At 46.3% G+C, this 17527-nt stretch overlaps 1 protein-coding gene across 1 annotated transcript; it reads left to right on the forward strand.

Annotated features, from left to right (window-relative positions):
* Positions 1–461: 461 nt before the first annotated feature.
* RIMS4 (regulating synaptic membrane exocytosis 4) lies at positions 462–17158 on the forward strand. The gene is made up of 5 exons (XM_010193717.1): positions 462–600; positions 13805–13917; positions 14551–14652; positions 14910–15049; positions 16940–17158. The coding sequence occupies exons 1-5, from the start codon at positions 524–526 to the stop codon at positions 17156–17158; spliced, it is 651 nt and encodes a 216-aa protein (XP_010192019.1). The 5' UTR covers positions 462–523.
* Positions 17159–17527: the final 369 nt, after the last annotated feature.

Genomic DNA, 17527 nt, shown 5'->3' on the forward strand with positions numbered 1-17527 from the left:
GCTGTGACTCCCTGCTGCTCCACACAGTCCCAGCAGCAGCATGGGCTTTAGGAAATGTTTCGAGGCATGGTCAGGCTGTACACCTCCAGCTCTGCCCGTTACTGCTGCTGTGTTCCCAAAGTGGATAGCTCCATGTATAGGCAGCCTGTGTGCCTGCATGCACCCACACTCGATGTGTAATTAATTGGTACCAATGGTTGGAGTAGGTAGAGTGGTATGGATGTTTTGAGTTTCTGCTGGGCCCTGGCTTGCTGGAGCACTGGGTTTGTTCCAGAGATGACTGAGAGCTGCTGATGGAGCAGGGTTGAGTAATAAAACAGTGTGGGAGTGAAGTACTGCCTGGCTGCTGGATGCCAGGCTGATCTTCTGAGAGGCCTTCTCTGTGTCTCCTAGACTCTGTAATTGCAAAAGGCTCTGGGAACTAGAGCTGACTGTCTTTTCTCCCCTTCTGTTTTCAGATGGAGATGGTCGGAGACTGAAAGGAGCCATCCAAAGGAGCACAGAAACTGGGCTGGCTGTCGAAATGCCCAGCCGGACCGTCCGTCAAGCCAGCCACGAGTCTATTGAGGACAGCATGAACAGCTATGGATCAGAGGGAAAGTAAGTCATTGAAAGGGAACTGGCTGGTCACTTGTGGGATGCACTGTTCTTCTTATACCTTTTAATTTTCCTCCAGCATGATAGGTGATGTATTTGTCCGATTTGCCTGTGCTGCAGGTGTGCTGCCCATTCAATTAGAGCGGATCTCTCTGCATGGCTGGCATGTACTCTAGCTGTTTATGTACTTTTTAGTGTCCTCATTATTCTGAGCTGAAGCAGATAACCATTACTTTTAACTGCTTTGCCTGTAGAAGAATAATTTGGGGTGAATAGCTGAGGCTCATTACAAGTAATAAATTATAAGCCAGTGGTCTTTAATGTTGCAGTAGTTCTCTATCTCCCCAGTTTCAAAATTGCCTTTTGGTTTGGGGGGGGAAGTGCCAACGTGATGAAAAGGATGCAAGCAGCAAAATAATCCTTCTGATATCAAAAGTTGTATTTAGAAACCTGTCTGTACTTTTGGTAACAAGCTATTTTATGCTTCACCTGAGTTAGTCTCCTAAAAGAATGTACTTTATAAATGTTTTTTCACCCCATGAAAAGTTATAAGGCATTTTGCTGCACTTAGGCTTTCTACCAGAATGCAAAGCAGGGGATCCTTAGGCCAGAACTTTGGGGGCTGACTTGTCTCCAATTCTCATTTTTATATTTCCACTATTTGAAGCCATATATGGAGATTATCCCCATTTTATTAAGATGACCATTCATGGGAATATTTGGAGGAAAAAAATCCCCAGTATTTAAAAAACGGGGAAATATATACTATCAGATTCCATGCTTCTAGTTATGAGGCCAGAATGTTTGTATACCTAAAACAAGCTCTGTGTAAGCCAAGTACTGCGCTTGGCATCACTCTGCATGCTCTGTAGTCCTATGTGGTATTCCAAGTACACTGAACTGCTAAAATGCTAGCATAATCCAAAAGCACTCTCAATTACTGTAATTCTAGTGTTAAATAAGTAACAGGCTGTAAATTAAGAGAGACTTTCTTTAGCTTTAGAAGTAGGCCAATCCTGGAAAGGCATCCTAGATCTGTGCTGAAGGTTGGAAATAGTAATGAGGCACAGGCTGCGATAGCAATCTTGTCACTCCAAAGCTGGGATGTACCTTATCTCTTCTGTGAGCTGCTGTCTCCAGGGAAATATTCCTGCTACACCACCACAGCCCTGTGACTTGGAGTTCTGCCTCCACTGCGCGATGCAGAGGATTAGTGATTAAGTTCAGTCCCTTGGCAAGGCAGGGCAAGAATCCGCTTTTGTGTGGAGCAGAATTCTTTCCTTTTTATATTTACATAGCTTACCCTCCTGGAAAGGGGTATAATTCTCTGAAAGGTCTGTGTCCTGTCATTGCATACACTGGCTGCTCTGATTGGACTTTCCTGGAGAGAGAATATTTCTGCCAACAAAATACTGCACTCGTACAAGTGCTGTTTCACCCTGAAGGCAGGCGGGGTGTAGCTATCAGCTCAACAAAGAAAGAAAAATCCTGTCTTGCCATCCAAATGTCTTTATTAGAAGAAGTATAACATTTTGTATTCCAACCTTGAATGCTGCCAGAGCATCCTTGCTGGCCCCTCTGCCAAGGATGGGATGGTTTCTCCTCTCACTTCTCAGAGAAGTGTGATAAGTGGCTCCTGGACGCTTTGTTCCTAGGCAGGATAATTGATCTCCTCGGGAAAGCCGATGGGAATCACAGCTCTCGGTCTGAGCCACCAGCGATAAGCAAACAGGGCTGTGAGCGCAAAGAGGGCTCTATTCTCTTGAAGCATGGTGGGAGGGGAGTTTCTCTGCTTTCTTTTCCTGCAGCAAAGAAAGGAAGTGTTTGGGGAATAGCTTTGAGGGACAGAAATGCATTCTCCTAAATCAGATTTCTCGTGACCTCTCTTGTTTGCTGTAGCTGTGTTCCCAGGGAAGCAAAATGAAGATTCATATAACTGTGTTAGCTGTGGCAAGTTTATTTTCTTTGTAATGCTGGGTTTCTGACTGATGCAGATACTCCTAGGTCAGAGACGGTTTTCACCAGTGACTGTCAAAAACCCGGTTTTCAGCAAGATGAGGTTGCCCTGCTTCTTCCTACCCATGCATCTTCTCATAGAGAAGAAAATGTATTCAAAACCTCATCTTCCAAGAGGGCTTGTTTCTTAAGTTCCATATGTTTTTATAATCCTTTTCAATTTAAGGACTAAAAGGACAAATTCCAAAGATGGCACAGTGAAATGATCAAAGATTTGGTGAAACTTTGCTATGAAAGGTCTTAAATACCTGCTCTCAGTCACAAAAATGTGCTTTTAAAGGGATGCTGATTGACTGCTTTCATCTTTGTTGCAGTGAGCTGTAGCTTCCTGCAGCTGCTCAGTGCCAGTGCAAAGCATTGCAGTCGAAGAATTTTCTGTAGTGCGTGATTGTGAACAAGGCTGCTTTTCATGTGAATACCACAGTGCATGAAATCAAGATGTTTTTATGGAGAGGCTCGTTACATAGAGATACGCTCCTCCTCAGATATATTGGGCCCTCCTTCAAGATAATACCCCCTTTTGAGTATTACCTGAAGATGAAATATACTGAAGGTTGGTCTAAAGGATGTGTCTTCTGAAATTTAAGCTCATATAGCATGCCAGTAATTGCTGACTATATCAACGCGCTGCTGCATTTAATTTTTTGCCATACAGAACGTCCTCCAACCCTATTACCCAGCTTTTATATTGCTCAGTGGTTGTGCAGTAGTGTAGGAAATTAATATAATAAACTCAATGTGAGACCTTATAGAAGGGAACAGTGATATTTATTCCAAACAAAACTGTTTTCAGTCGCTCATCTTCTAGGTTTCACTCACGCTCTCACTGCCCTGTGCGGGTGCCAAGCGTGATGCATACAAGTGCTGCAGCCAGACTCGGTTGTGTGCTGCAGTGAGGACCAGGGACACCATCTGTCAAGGCCTCGCTGTGTCTTCCAAGTTGTTCTTCACAACAGACTGGCTCTTGGACTCTTTATGCTTTCTAGGACTTACCTGTTATTATGGGGTGATCTTTCACCTCAAGGTTTTGCTTTATTTTGTTTCCTTGTTTGGGGGAACCTTTTGGCTACAGTCTGCCTTTGGACAGGCTGTGGAAGTGATGTGCTCTCTTAACCTTGTTGTCATCTTCCTGTAATCAGTGGACAGGTCTGCTGCTGGCAAGTTGGCTGTGCTTTCATGCACAGAGATGTTTCCATTCATAATTCATCCAGATCAGTCTTGGAACTGGTTACAAATCTCCGCAGTAGTGAGTACTTTCTTTTATGTGTACTTAAAAATCTGCATGAGAGGTCAGTTACCCACTGTAACAAGTGCCTACTGGGTAGTCTCAGGACATCAAGATTACTGCAAGGATAAAATTCCGTATATAGGAATAACTCACAAACAACCCCCTGAGATTCAGCAGAGAGCTCCAGCTCCATCCTGGCTCTTGCACAACCTACATCTTGTTTTGGCTGGGTTTTGCTGCAGCTGCGTGAGACCATGTACAGTGTTCAGAAAGCAATAGATTCTGGACTTGTGTGTAACTTATTCCTGCCAACCACTTTTCTTTCTGAAAACAGAGCAGAAAGACAAAAATGGACCTGGAACAAAAGGCTGCCATCATCCCTATTAAGTGGTACTTGTCAGCTTTGTTCTTGCTGGCTATTGCTGAGATGATCAAGTTATGGAGAGCTAAGGTGGTTTTTACCATAGAGAAACAGCAGATGAGGACTAGCAAAGACTTAAAGGATTGTTCTTGTATTACCTGAGATGAGTCTGCCTGTCCAGCAAGGAAGTATCTTGTGGTTAGCCATATGATCTGTCATTTCCCATCGTGAGAGCAGCACCAGCCTGAGCCCTGCCTTCAGCCACCACTGTGACAGGGGCTGGAAGCAGGACACAGCCTGACACATATGCCACTGGCATGGGCACCTCACACCTCTCAGCTTTGTTCTGTCTCCTGCTCTTCTTGCAAGCTACAGATTGCACCACTTCACCAGCTGTGCATACTGGGATGATGTAAACCAATGCTGGGACTTCAGCTGAGGGAGGTATCTGCCCTTCTGCTTCACTATGGAGCAATTACTAAAAGGAAGCTGGAGAAAATACTGGCCTGGCTTGTGACCGTCTGGCCATGTGAAAATTCACTTTCCTTCACCAAAAATTAACCACTGTCATTCAAGAATTGCCAAAAGACTTGATTCCTAAGCACACCATTCAAGAGATGCATGACATAGCTATTCACTGGATGTCTCTTTTTTGATATCCAAAGCTGGGGGACTTCTAGACTCTTTTATAAGCAAATTATCTTTGATGGTCTCCTTTAATCCAAGTCCCTTTAAAAAGTATAATGAAATGTGTTGTTAACAAAATGTAATATAATATATATATAGAGAGAAAATTGAAATATAATGAAATGTGGGGGTTGGACTGGATTATCTTTAAGGTCCCTTTCAACCCAAACCATTCTGTGATTCTAATATAGCTCAGGGTATAAGGAAATCAAGGCCTTTTAAGATGGAAACCAGGAAAAGCATGGAGAGTGTTTCTGTAATACACCTAGAAATTGGTCAGCACCAGCACATCTTTTTGTGCTGTTCAGCTTGACCAGCGCAGCTCAGAGAGGATGCTGCATTGAGAGATGTAGTTACAGCAGTAAATACAGTGAATTCCACCTTCAGCAACCTCTTGGGAACAGGTGAAGGTGGTAGCTGAAGGCAGGTAGCTATCTTTTATTCAATGCATCTGCGATGACTTGCGATTGCTAAAAACGGAGCTAGGCTGGTAGGTCTTTGTACATAATTCACTGCACAGTTTTTATAGCTCTGTTTAGGTGGCAGAATTCATACAGCAGAAGGAAGCGGATACGCAAGCGGAGTACAGTGTGTTACAGCACATAAGACAGCACGTCACAGTGCTAAAAATGCTGCAGAAAGTGGAGTGGCCAGGAGGGAAACGGAGCTTGTTGAGAGGCAGAGATTCGGGTATTGCCAGGCAGAGCAGAGGTGCGCAGTTGCTGGGGTTGTCCTGGGTTTTGGTTCTGCAGGGATAGGTGCTCACAGAAAACCTTTCCAGCCGAAGTGAAGGCTCCTGCAGCATTCACATCGACTTTGACAGGGTAAGGGGCTGTGTCCTCGATCCGCTGACAATGTAGTCGGATGCCTATTGCATTAATAGTTCTTCGTGCACTATAAATATTTTAAAGATAGGGGCAGTAGACATTAAATCAACCAGTTCTGCTTTCCTCCTTAGCTGATGGATACCTACTTGGCTTGTGCATGTAAGATGTGATTTGAAAGACCTTAATATGCAGTATGGATGAGTGTGATTGTTATACAGTTCATTCCCGCTCCCTGAAATTGGAGTTATGATGGGGTTTTTTAATGCTCAAATAAAATAACTATTAAATATGTTATCAGTCTCAGAAGATCTCCCCCTCCTTTTTTCTGGATGAAGAAAGTATGTGTGGCTGTCCCTGGTTTTTAAAGACACCTAGAGAACTTAGCTATGCATTAAATCACAGAATCACAGAATATTAGGAGTTGGAAGGGACCTCGAAAGCTCATCCAGTCCAACCCCCCTGCCAGAGCAGGATCACCCAGACCAGGTCGCACAGGAACACGTCCAGACGGGTTTTGAATGTGTGCAGAGAAGGAGACTCCACAACCTCTCTGGGCAGCCTGGTCCAGTGCTCTGTCACCCTTACAGTAAAAAAGTTTTTCCTCATGTTCAGGTTGAACCTCCTATGCTCCAGCCTGCTGCCATTGCCCCTTGTCCTGTCATTGGACATCAGAGAGAAAAGCCTGGCTCCTTCCTCCTGACACTCGCCCTTTACAAATTTATAAACATGAATGAGGTCTCCCCTCAGTCTCCTCTTCTCCAAGCTAAAGAGACCCAGCTCCCTCAGCCGCTCCTCATAAGGGAGATGCTCCACTCCCTCAATCATCTTTGTGGCTCTGCTGGACTCTTTCAAGCAGTTCCTGTCCTTGAACTGAGGGGCCCAGGACTGGACACAATATTCCAGATGCGGTGTCATAGCAAATTTGTTACTTCAGTTGTGCAAGTCAAACCATTCAGTTGCATGGCTGTGTTTAGGCAGCTTATTAATTACAACTTTATGTGCTAAGAGGACAAAAAAAGTATTTTAGAAAATATTTACAAGCACAGAATAATTTCTGAACCCTGGGCCCCGACACATCCCATGTATGTACTAGACACAGGGGAGCACTTCTTAAAGAGTGTATTGCTTCTAAAGGCTTGAGTAGATGGCACATAGAGGCGGTTGTGTGGATAGTGTGAATAAATCCATGAAAAGCACAAGACAAAATGTTATATTCTGAAAATAACTGTTGTCTGGGTGTGCCAGGGGGTGGCTGCGTTGAAGCTGTCTGGCTTCACCGCTGCCCCACCTGGCTGGACCTGCAGCAGTGGAGCAGTGCAGCTCTGCAGATGTGCAAGTGCAATAGAGAGGCAGTCGTGGGGATGTGGTCCAAGGGGGGACACACACAAAAATCTTCTCAGAAAGCCCCTCATCTTGACAGAGCTCCTCAACAAAAGGGTGTTAACCCAGCCTGTGAAGGGAGCAGGAGATTAGTACCTCGCTCTGCGTTTCTTCTGCACAGACAGAGCCAGAGTGTGTCCATTGCAAGCTGTTGCAATCAGGACCAGTCCCAGAGTCTTGTAAGACAGAATTAAAAGTACTGTGTTGAGGGCAAACAGAAAGAGATATGCTGATTTGTGCTTCGAATTGATAACTGACAAATGGTGTTGACAAGTGATGTGCAAAGAGGAGGAACTGGAAAAAGATTTGGAAGGAAAAAGTAAAGCAAAGCACAGGAATAAATTCTCTAGGGAGGGACTTTAGGAACAGGTTAGACAAGCAGCTGCCACGAATGATGTAAATAAAGCTGGTCTGACCGTGGGGCTGGGGCGTGGGCTCAGTGAGCTGTGGAGATGCCTTCTTACCGTATTTCCTGCGAGTTTTGTGAGGTTTTGACAAGCTGATTCTGCAGACATTTGTAGCAGCATAATGGTATACCTGGCATACAGAGTCCCAGAAGCAATTTGAAAATAGATTTAGAAAAGAGGTCAGACAAACTCCGCACGGACAGGAAAAGAAATTAATGATATGTTTTCCCTAAATGTGTCTGTGCCGTTACACACTCTGCATGCTAATGTGCAGCAAATGACTGGTGGGGGGGTGGAAGAGGCTGAGCAGAGCCGTGTATGTGCTGTGAGAGGGATCAGTGCAGGTGGTCTGAATTTTCTCTATACCATTTTATATTGAAATCAGCTTTGTCCACTTGAGCATTCAAATCCTGATCAGTTTACAAGCAAACTTTGAAAAGCTAATTCTCCATTTGAATATATCTGAAGAAAAGTGACCTTGCCGTGAAGGAACCAACTCCTCGATGCTTTGCTCATGGAGAGGAAGGGCACGGATCTTTGCAATGGGTAGGTCAGGAAATGCTGCTACCTTGAGAGAGCAGAGAAGCAAGCAGCTGGCAAAGAGCCTTTAAGCCACTCTGAAATTACACAAGACAGACACAAGACAGATTGCATATGCCCTGACCTACAGCGTGCAGCACAGGAGCACAGTCTTCAGAGACTGCTGTGCAGATTTCCTAAATAATCAGGATTATGAATGTTGTGTTTAAAAAGAAGGACGTCTAGGCACTCTCAGCCCCAGTTTGAGCACATGGCTCCTAAGACTGAGTGAACACACGGTTTTATTCTGCATATCAACGTGTCACAAACGAAATCAGCTTTTTATGCAGTCACCTTTTTCACGAAGGCAGCAATGGTGAGCAGGGACATGTTCTGCATGGGGATTGCATACGGGCAGTGCTGGGGGCCAGGCTCAGGGCTCTCCTGGCCGCTGTGGCGGGGACTTGTCTCCCTCTCGTGGGTGTCCACATGACTGCAGCACGGCCGTTGTCCTCTGCTGTCCCAGGGCTGTCCCTGCTGCCGTGCCTTCAGCACAGCGTGGTGGCTGTGTTGGGGCAGCTTGGGCTCCAAACTGGCTGTTTTATCTGTGTGTCTGACATGGGTTTTGCAGCCTGTGCTGAGCTGGTACCTGTGCGAATAAAACAAATGTGTGGGGGTTCCTGCTGATGCTGCTCGATGTCAGCGGGCTCGGAAACCCCAGGATCCATAGCCACCAGAATGTGATCCTGATGCTGCCTCTGCTCTGCTGCCTTACCTACAGACAGGGGCCATGTTTGCAGGTCCTCCAGCAAAATGTCCTTCATTTATCCTTGACACCCCAGAGGTGTCACTGACCTCCCTGTGCTTTGCCTTCAGGTCAATAGCAGGGTCCCATTCAACTTAAAACCAATTCCACAGCAAACCCCATACTCTTTAACTTCATTAAGATCATTCTCATTCAGCTGAGGCGAAGCAGAGCCCATGAATCACGATTAGGAAAAGCAGAGGGCCAGAGAAGACATAATTAATTTCCCTTTCGTCTTCAAAAGGCTGTGCTGCCCTCACTCAGTGGAGGATTTGTGCCCTTTAGACAAAAGGCTGACAAGTGTCACCTGTTACTCTCCTCTGTGCGGCTGCTTGTCAGCACGATGGGGTGGTCCTGCCGCAGCCCCACTCCCCAGGGCACTGCTGGTTATGGCAGTTGCTGTTTGCAAGTCAGCTGCAAAATGCTCCCTCTTTATTCCTCCAGCTATTTTTAGCACTTCTTTTTAGTTTGCAATAAAAAAGACATCTTGTATTGGTGATAACCAGGTTGTAGCATTTTTTCTCCCCTTCAGGGAGAGGCATATTTGGGAGGGGAAGGACTTTCCAGCGTTGCTCCAGTGCATGGGAAACCCATCTGCTGGCTGTCACCCAGGCTGGAGGTGTCACTGTCACCTGCAGCAGATCCCATTGGGAGCAGGGCTCCCTGCCAGCAGATCCAGTGTGTGGTGGTGCAGCTGGAGAGCTGGCTGCTGAATCAAAGGCAGGTGAGAAATAGCTCAGTTTCTTCAGAGACCAGACAAGAAAAGTCTGCTGAGTGTGCAGCATGTGGTGGAGTGGCAGGAGAGGGCTCTTGGGAGCACCAGGGCTGTGTTTTATGACCTGAAATAAGTCACAGTGGTCCCTGGAGCTCTTTTCCTCCCTGCTGCGGTTGCAGGAAAAACAAGTGAGTGAATGGGGAAGGTCTGTCCCACCAACTCGGAACCACACTGTACGCGGCCCCCTCACCTCAGCATCCCAGCTTCTCTATGAGAGCTTGACAGACAGAGCTCACTGAGCTGGATTTGAGCATCCTAAATTTAGCCAATGCTGCTAAATGGTTCCTGCTGTTTTTAATCCACATTCACATACTAAATTTCTGCAGTTTTATTTTCCCCTTCCCTCTCTTCTCCAGGGAGAAGCAATGGCTTTCTTGGAGGTGGCTTATGATTTTTCCAGACAGAAATAGTTTCCATTCCAGGGTTATTGGCAATACCCAAATACATGTCCAGGAATCAGTCAAAGCCAAGGAGCCTGATTTAGAGCTGCTACTTCTAATGTCTAATAAGGCAGCACTGCGAAAGGTCAGCCTCTGTGCAACGTAGCAGCCAGTCCCACCAGCTAATGGCATAATCTATTAAAGAATTAATTCCCTACATCTTCCCTTCCCAGTCAAATATAACATCAATGCTGAACATTAGCTGTCTAAACTGATACAGAGCTTCATATCGTGCTAGTAAACCTATTAACTGAGGCTGTTATCCAAGCTGATGGAGTCTTGACATTGGCCTGTGTTTTTAAGTGGGCTTTTGCTGTTCCTCTCAAGATCAGCCTTGGTGCTACACAGCAGCAGCAGTTTCATTCGAGCGGCAGCTCGACTGCTCTCCTTGCAGGAGTCCATGCTTGCAGCACAGCCCTGGTGTCCCTGCAGCAACGTCCTGCCCTCTTGCTGTAGTTTGCTAAGGAGCATTCAGCATTTTGAGGTCAAACACTCTGACTTCTGAATCTCTGTGGAGATAACAGCAACATTTGCTTTGCTGTAAATCTGTCCAGTTGCTGTTGGTTCGTCCTTAGCCCAACAGCTCTTGTGGTTTTTAAGGCTGTTTTTCATGCTTCTCTGCTATTTTGCTCTATGTCATTGATGTGGGCTGCAGCATCAACTGCTCCTGAGCTCCCCCAGCTGCTGGGCAGAGCCTTCGGAAGCGGCATTGCCCAAAGGAGTGATGAGCTGGCGTATGAAAACATGGGTGGTTTCTGCCCATGGATGTATCAAACACAGAAGAATATTTGGCATCAGCCTTCAATGCAGTTCTCCCTCCAGCAGGTAAGGGGAAATGGGCTGGTGGCAGATTTTATGAATTATTTTGAGTATTCAGGGGCCAGAAGGGTCTCTCTTTGCTGTTCTGCAGCATGCAGTGTTTCTGTGGGTTGATCTCCCAGCTTTGTGTCCCCACTGCAGGCTGGACTTGGTGTGGGTTGGACTAGATGATCTTTGGAGGTCCCTTCCAACTCCTGAGATTCTGTGAATTCTGTGACTTCACCCTGGAGAGGGATCTCTGAGACGTGGTTCTGGGTGTGCTGCGGGCTCTCACAGTGCAAGGCTTCGCTCAGTCTTGAGCTTCCCCTCCGCTGTCCTGGTCCCAGGCATCTTGTTAATGATCCTAAGCATCTGTTTTGAGCGTAGCCAAGAACATTTCCCTGAACAGTTGTGAGTTGTCTTGCCAGCTTGTTATTTACGTGCTCGTTCAGGTCACATACTCCCCAGGGTAGGAGTGAGACCCAAGCTTGGCCCATTTATCTTCCATGTGTTGAGAATAAAGAAAACATTTACCTTCTGGCTGATACGATCCATTCATCTCCTGCTGAGTCTTATGTCTTTCTCTGTCAGGTCTCCTTTTTCTTGAACTATTCTGGGTTCTCTAAGCACTAGTTTTGATCCTTTTTTGCCTCTCTATGGGCAGCTCAAAATTCCTGAGCCAGCAGGCTTGAGGAGTCTCACTGGTCCTCCCATGGCACAGAGCTTGCTGCTTCCCTCCTTGTATGGACAAATTGTGAGCCTGATAAAGCCCATTTGGCTCTGGACTCCCTCTTGCCTTGCTTTCCCCATCACATGTCCCTGTCCCTGCAGATTTACCAGCCCTGGGGATGTCTCTTTGTGCACAGTCTGTCCTTGGCAGCTTGGTTACACATCCTCCATCTCTGCACTGGTCCTGTGCTGGGGGGCTGCTCCCCAGATAGGGCTGCACCATTGGGGCCTGCACACCCAGTTGGGCAGTGGGGCAGGAGCTGCATCCACAGGGAGCAGAGTGCGGCCCCTGGATGGACGGTGGCACTGGAGATGTGCCTTGTGACTCTGAGGAGCTGGTGACACTGAAGACTGAGAAAAGACTGAAGCTTCTCTGCAATTCATGCCAGTTATGAATCATGCTGCTTCTGTTGTATCTTAGAATATCACCCGGAGTGTTTGTGCAAGCAGTGGATGCAGGATGAAAAAACACTGAACTGAGGAAAATCCACCCTGTGCAGAGCCCCTCCCAAGCATTTCTCCCAGGGTGCCAAGACACCTTCATCCCTTTCCACAAAGGTGACACTTTTAAAGAGCTCAAGTACAGATTTTTCCATGCGAAAGGCTCAGCAGCTCCCTGTGTAGCAGCAATAACCAGGTTTTTCAAAGAGCCAGGTCAGCACAGAGGGGAAGTGCAGTGCTCTGTGGCAAAGTCTGGCCATTTAATTCTGTGCCCCCGTCATGCTGAGCTGAGCCACCCTGTGAACCTGTCATGGGGTCATGTGCTGGTGACTCATCCTCTTTAGTCCCATGTGTGGCGAGGTGCTGAGGTGTGTGTGCTGGCTTCCTCATCCCTCCTCTGGTTAAATAAATATTCCCATGACACTGAGACCAGGTCTCCAGATAGCTAGCGAGAGCTGAAATCTGAGCCTGAAATTAACACTCGTCTGGCTGAATGGGGTTTAAAAATTTACTCTTAAATGTAACTGGCTTGCAGAGGATGAATCAGTGTCTCTCTGTGGCTGACTCGGGCTGCATGTGAGCCTGTGGTTCCCAGCCCGCCCCGCAGGCAGGGTTCTTCTCCACCGTTGCTTGTACCAAACATGCAGCCTCCTTACAGCATCCTTTCTAAGAAATGAATTTGGGGCAGTAGGGAGCTGTATCATTAGGTGAGTAATCCTCCAAGGGCGTTTGGAAAAGTGCAGGAGGTTCGTAATTGTGCCTGACTCTCGTGTGCAGCAGCTTCCCTGGAGGCAGTGCAAAACCTGCCGCGGTAGCGTGGGTACCCTGGCACAAAGCTCCTGACGTGTTTCGGCAGCTGTGTCGTGGTTTGGCAGATGCCTGTGAGACAAACGTAGGTGTCGAATGATGGCCTCAAGCCTCCTCCTTACCATTCACAGCAAATTTTCCTACAACTTCTGAAACAGCTGTGTAAATCAGGGTAGAACTGGGTGAATCCTGGTTTGTATCAGTGTACCACAGTGTTTGACACCTTTTTGTTACTTCACCTGTGTCAAGTGCAGTGACCAGTAGCCGTGCTGTAGACCACCCTCAGGTGTTTGGTGACTCTATTGGGAGGCTGTGTCCCCCTAGTAGCTTTTGTTTTTGCCACAGTTACTGCGGCAGAGGCATGGCTGGTGTTTGAGGGTGGTGTTCCTTTAGCCTTGCACCAGCATTCAGCTCCTCTTTGTGATTACTTCAGGCCAGGTCATGGAAGTAGATGTGATGGATGCTTCTGGTGTTGAGTGGTGGGAGATAGGGCCCTCTGGTCAAGAAGGAGATACATTGCTCTGTGTGTGTGTGAGATAAATAAATACAGAATTGAGTCCCAAGGGGATTGATGCCAGCATCCCTCATCTCACTTTTAACTGCTGCTCTAGAGGCATTATTTCCTCCTCAGAAATGAGGATTGGGAAGGGACAGCTACCAAGAGAGATCCTATAAGCTCTGCTAGGAAGATGCTTAGATTGTAATGCTACCTAGAAGAGGTGACAGAGATTTTCTTTACAGACAATTATTTAAACAAGTATTGACCCACTGGTGACTGCAAATATTGCTAGGGGGTTTTTTGTACAAGGAAAGGGATTTTAAATGGATTCCATGTAACTAAACTGCCCGGAAATCAGTGAGTTTTGCAAGGGAATAAGACTTCTGTAGATGTCATTCATTTAAAAGATATATTAAATCTGGTTCTTTTGTTGCTGGGTTGCTTTAAATTGCAAATTAACCACTTGCCAAAATCAATTTCTTTTGCAGCTTGAATTTCAGTGGAGTCCATTTGGCGTCTGCTGGGCAGTTTAGTGACTTCCTGGGGAGCATGGGCCCTGCACAGTTTGTTGGGCGTCAGACCTTGGCCACCACTTCGATGGGTAAGGAACACAAAGATGTTATGTGGCTGTAATGGCTTCTACAAGCCACCTAATAACCTGCCCAGCATCTGCTGATCTACCACTCTCCTGCTCCGTTTCCCTGTTAAATCACGTAAGCTTGTCTGAAAAATTTTGCTGATGGCTGCAAATGTGGTGTTAGTAGGAGAACACCAGCTTTCTGCTTTCTTCTGTCACATCTGAAAGGCATAGACTAAGTAAAACGCAGCCAAGATCCTAAAAATGCATCCTGCACATCTTCACGTTTTTCTTGCTCTCTAAGGCCCACCATACTCTGTAAGGATTTTCTTATGGTCCAATATAATTGCAAAAAGCAGCCTGCAATTCTTGGTGCTTCAGTCTGGGAGAGATGAGAGGCCAGCTGCCCTGCAGATTATGAGACTGAGTCACCAAAGCCATGTTAGAGGGCTGACAGTTGAGATTGCTTCTGAAAATGCGGGCTTGAATCACGGCAGAGCTGCTCCAGGGTAACGCAGGAGGAGATCAGGCACTGGGGGCCTACAGTTTGGTACAGCTCATAGCAGGCATGACACGATGATTTTTCTTTTAACGTTTTGGTAGCCCACAGATGTATTATTTTGAAAGTCTTCTGTCTCTTTTGACATTTTGGTTTAGGGGACGTGGAAATTGGCTTGCAAGAGCGAAATGGGCAGCTAGAAGTGGATATCATTCAGGCTCGAGGATTGACACCCAAACCCGGCTCCAAAACACTGCCAGGTAGTATTGCTTTCACCTCCTAAAGTAATTCGCTGAACCCCAGCCTCCTGCGATGCTTGTAAATAGGACAAATTTTAATTCTGCTTGGCTTCTGCAGGAATAAGCAGCCTGTACGTGGCATTGGAAATAAGGCTGGTTGAGCAAATCTTTTCACTGCTGTAAATGCTTTCTTTAGAAATACCCGAGATGTAACACTCTTGTCTTTTCTAAAGTGAGCATGAAGATTTTTTCACATTTGACCGTATTTATTTTTTCAGCTGCTTACATCAAAGCTTACCTGCTAGAGAATGGCGTGTGCATTGCGAAAAAGAAGACAAAAGTGGCTCGCAAATCATTAGACCCTTTGTACAATCAGGTGTTACTGTTTGCTGAGAGCCCCCAGGGCAAAGTATTACAGGTAAGATGAGCAAGTCTCAGGTCTGCCCATCTCTCTTTTCCATCTCTGTTGGAAGATACTAAGTCTGGCAAGGGATCTGGATAATTAACATAGATGAGAAAAAGCCAATGTTTTCGTTGAAACAAATACACTCAATCTGAACGTAACAAATGGAAAGGAAAACCTTTTTTTCATACTCAGATTTGACGCTCTGCCAGGTAACATGAGCACCAACCAGGAAAAGATTGTTTTTTATTTTTTTAATTATTTTTTCCCCACCCAGTTAGGCAATAGATAGTACCTATAAATGGTAAACAATCTTGCAGCATAGATTTTCTTCTGTGTTTATATGTGTTCAGAGCACTCTGCTTTGGCAATCACCCAGTCACATATCCTACCTCTTTCTACCTGTTTTTCTGCCATACATCTTCTGCCACACTCATATTTTCAGTTCCACACCTATGTTTCCAGAGCAAAGGGTGATTTGCGTTGTTAATCCATACCTAAATCATTTCCATCCAATAAACCTGGCTAAAATCCTCTGGTAATACTGATGTAATTAATCCATGAGTTTCTGTTGCTTACCTCCACTGGTACATGAATTGCCAGCTCACCTGCTGGATCTTTCTCATTAGTGAGCTCTTCCTCATTTACCTTGATTAGAAGCGTTTTCCCCTGTTGCAATGAGACTGCACATTTTTGACTGAAATTAGGTGGGACCTGGCTTGGTCTGCTCTTGTCTTGCATAGATTTCATTACCTGCTGCCTTGCTGCCAGGAAAGGCACTTACTGCAAGAGAATAAAATGAGGAGCTTGTCGCTCTGCTGGTGGCTGTTCCACCAAACCAACTTTCTGCAGTGGCTTGCTCCGTGTCATATGGACCTAGAGTGTTAATTTTTGTCTTTTAATTGACATTCGTTGGCTCTCCTACCTCATTTTACAGAAAATTGTAATGTTGTGGTTATTTGGAGCCCAGGGAAAGAAGCTGTCAGAATTAGCCAGAGATCAGTAGTCACCATCATAACCCATCATACTCATCCTCTCCTCGTCAGAACAAGGACTCGCTCTGCAGTCAGTCATCACCTTTGTCTTGAGCCATGTAGGGTCCTGTGCAGACCTTAGCATGCCTAAGCCTATGACCCTCACTGCATCTGTCGTTCCACTTGCTGGTCTCCATCGTGTCGTAAGTGTGATTCAGCTTTCTCTGCTCCTCTGCCAGCTCTCTTTCATTAGACCTTCCTCTGCATCTGTGAGCCTTTCTGGCAGTCTGTTCTGCTTCCCCTGCATGCCACTCCATGTTTGCCCCTTGCATCACCAGTCCTGTTTGCCAACTCTTGGCTCCTGACCATTCTCCAGGTGAGTAGCCGTGCCTTGTCACCATCAGCCCTGTGTCACGATCTCTGAGTGCAGAAGTTAACATGTGCTCTTTTCCTCAAACTGTTGGCTCTTGACCCACACTATTGCCCACTCCTTTTTTGTTGATGTGTTTTTCCAGGTTAGGAGCCCCTTTCCCATGGGCTACCTTTCATTGTGTCCAAGGCCCGTTACTGTGCCAGGACCAGGTTTTACAACCAGGTGTTGGAGCTGCAGCTCCAAGGATACTTTGGGCACACACTGGCCCTGCCATTGGGTAGAACGGCAGAACGGTGTCTCATCCACGTCTGCAATCACCTCTTTTCCATGGGGGAAAATAGAAAGTCTGATAACATTGATTTGTAAAACTGTGCTTAAGAAGAAAGTAAAATCATCAGCCAAATCTTCACATCACCTGTTGATAGGGTAAACCTTTCTGCTCTTCTTGGTAAAGCCTTGGGAAGCTGGATAAGTAGAAAGAAGGATTGATCAGACTTGTGCTTCCTAAGCAAGTGTGCAAGTTGGAGGATTAACTGTGTTCCCCCTCTTGTTTCTAAGGTGATAGTCTGGGGAAACTATGGACGCATGGAGCGCAAGCACTTCATGGGAGTTGCCAGGGTCCTCCTGGAAGAACTGGATTTGTCAACTTTAGCAATCGGCTGGTACAAGCTCTTCCCGACCTCCTCAATGGTAGATCCCACTACAGGCCCGCTCCTGCGTCAGTCCTCACAGCTCTCCCTGGAGAGCACAGTGGGACCCTGCTGTGACAGGTCTTAGTGAGTAAGGAAGGGGGAACTGCTTTTGTTTTTTAAACATGCTGTCAAGGTTTTGTTTGCTGGAACTCTGACCTCAAGCGCAATGCATGTTCAATCAGTTCTTGCGGAGCTGGAAGAGGAGGATAAACCAGTGACCTTAGACAGAAGACGAGGGGGAGGGCACTGTGCCCTCTCCGTCCAAGGAGGAGGTGCCGTGGGGCATGAGTCCTAGTTGTCAAATTATACACCTCTTGTTTCACTTCTTTCACTGTCATTCTTGGATCCTTGTTTCAGATCAGTATTAACCCTGGAAAGTTGCAGCATTTGAAAGCATCTGGGGGGAGTAAGGAAGGTATTTTTCTTAACTGCGTGTCATAGAAATTTCTAATAC

This window comes from Mesitornis unicolor, unplaced genomic scaffold (assembly GCF_000695765.1).
Source record: "Mesitornis unicolor isolate BGI_N332 unplaced genomic scaffold, ASM69576v1 scaffold50561, whole genome shotgun sequence".
NCBI classification, from domain to species: domain Eukaryota; kingdom Metazoa; phylum Chordata; class Aves; order Mesitornithiformes; family Mesitornithidae; genus Mesitornis; species Mesitornis unicolor.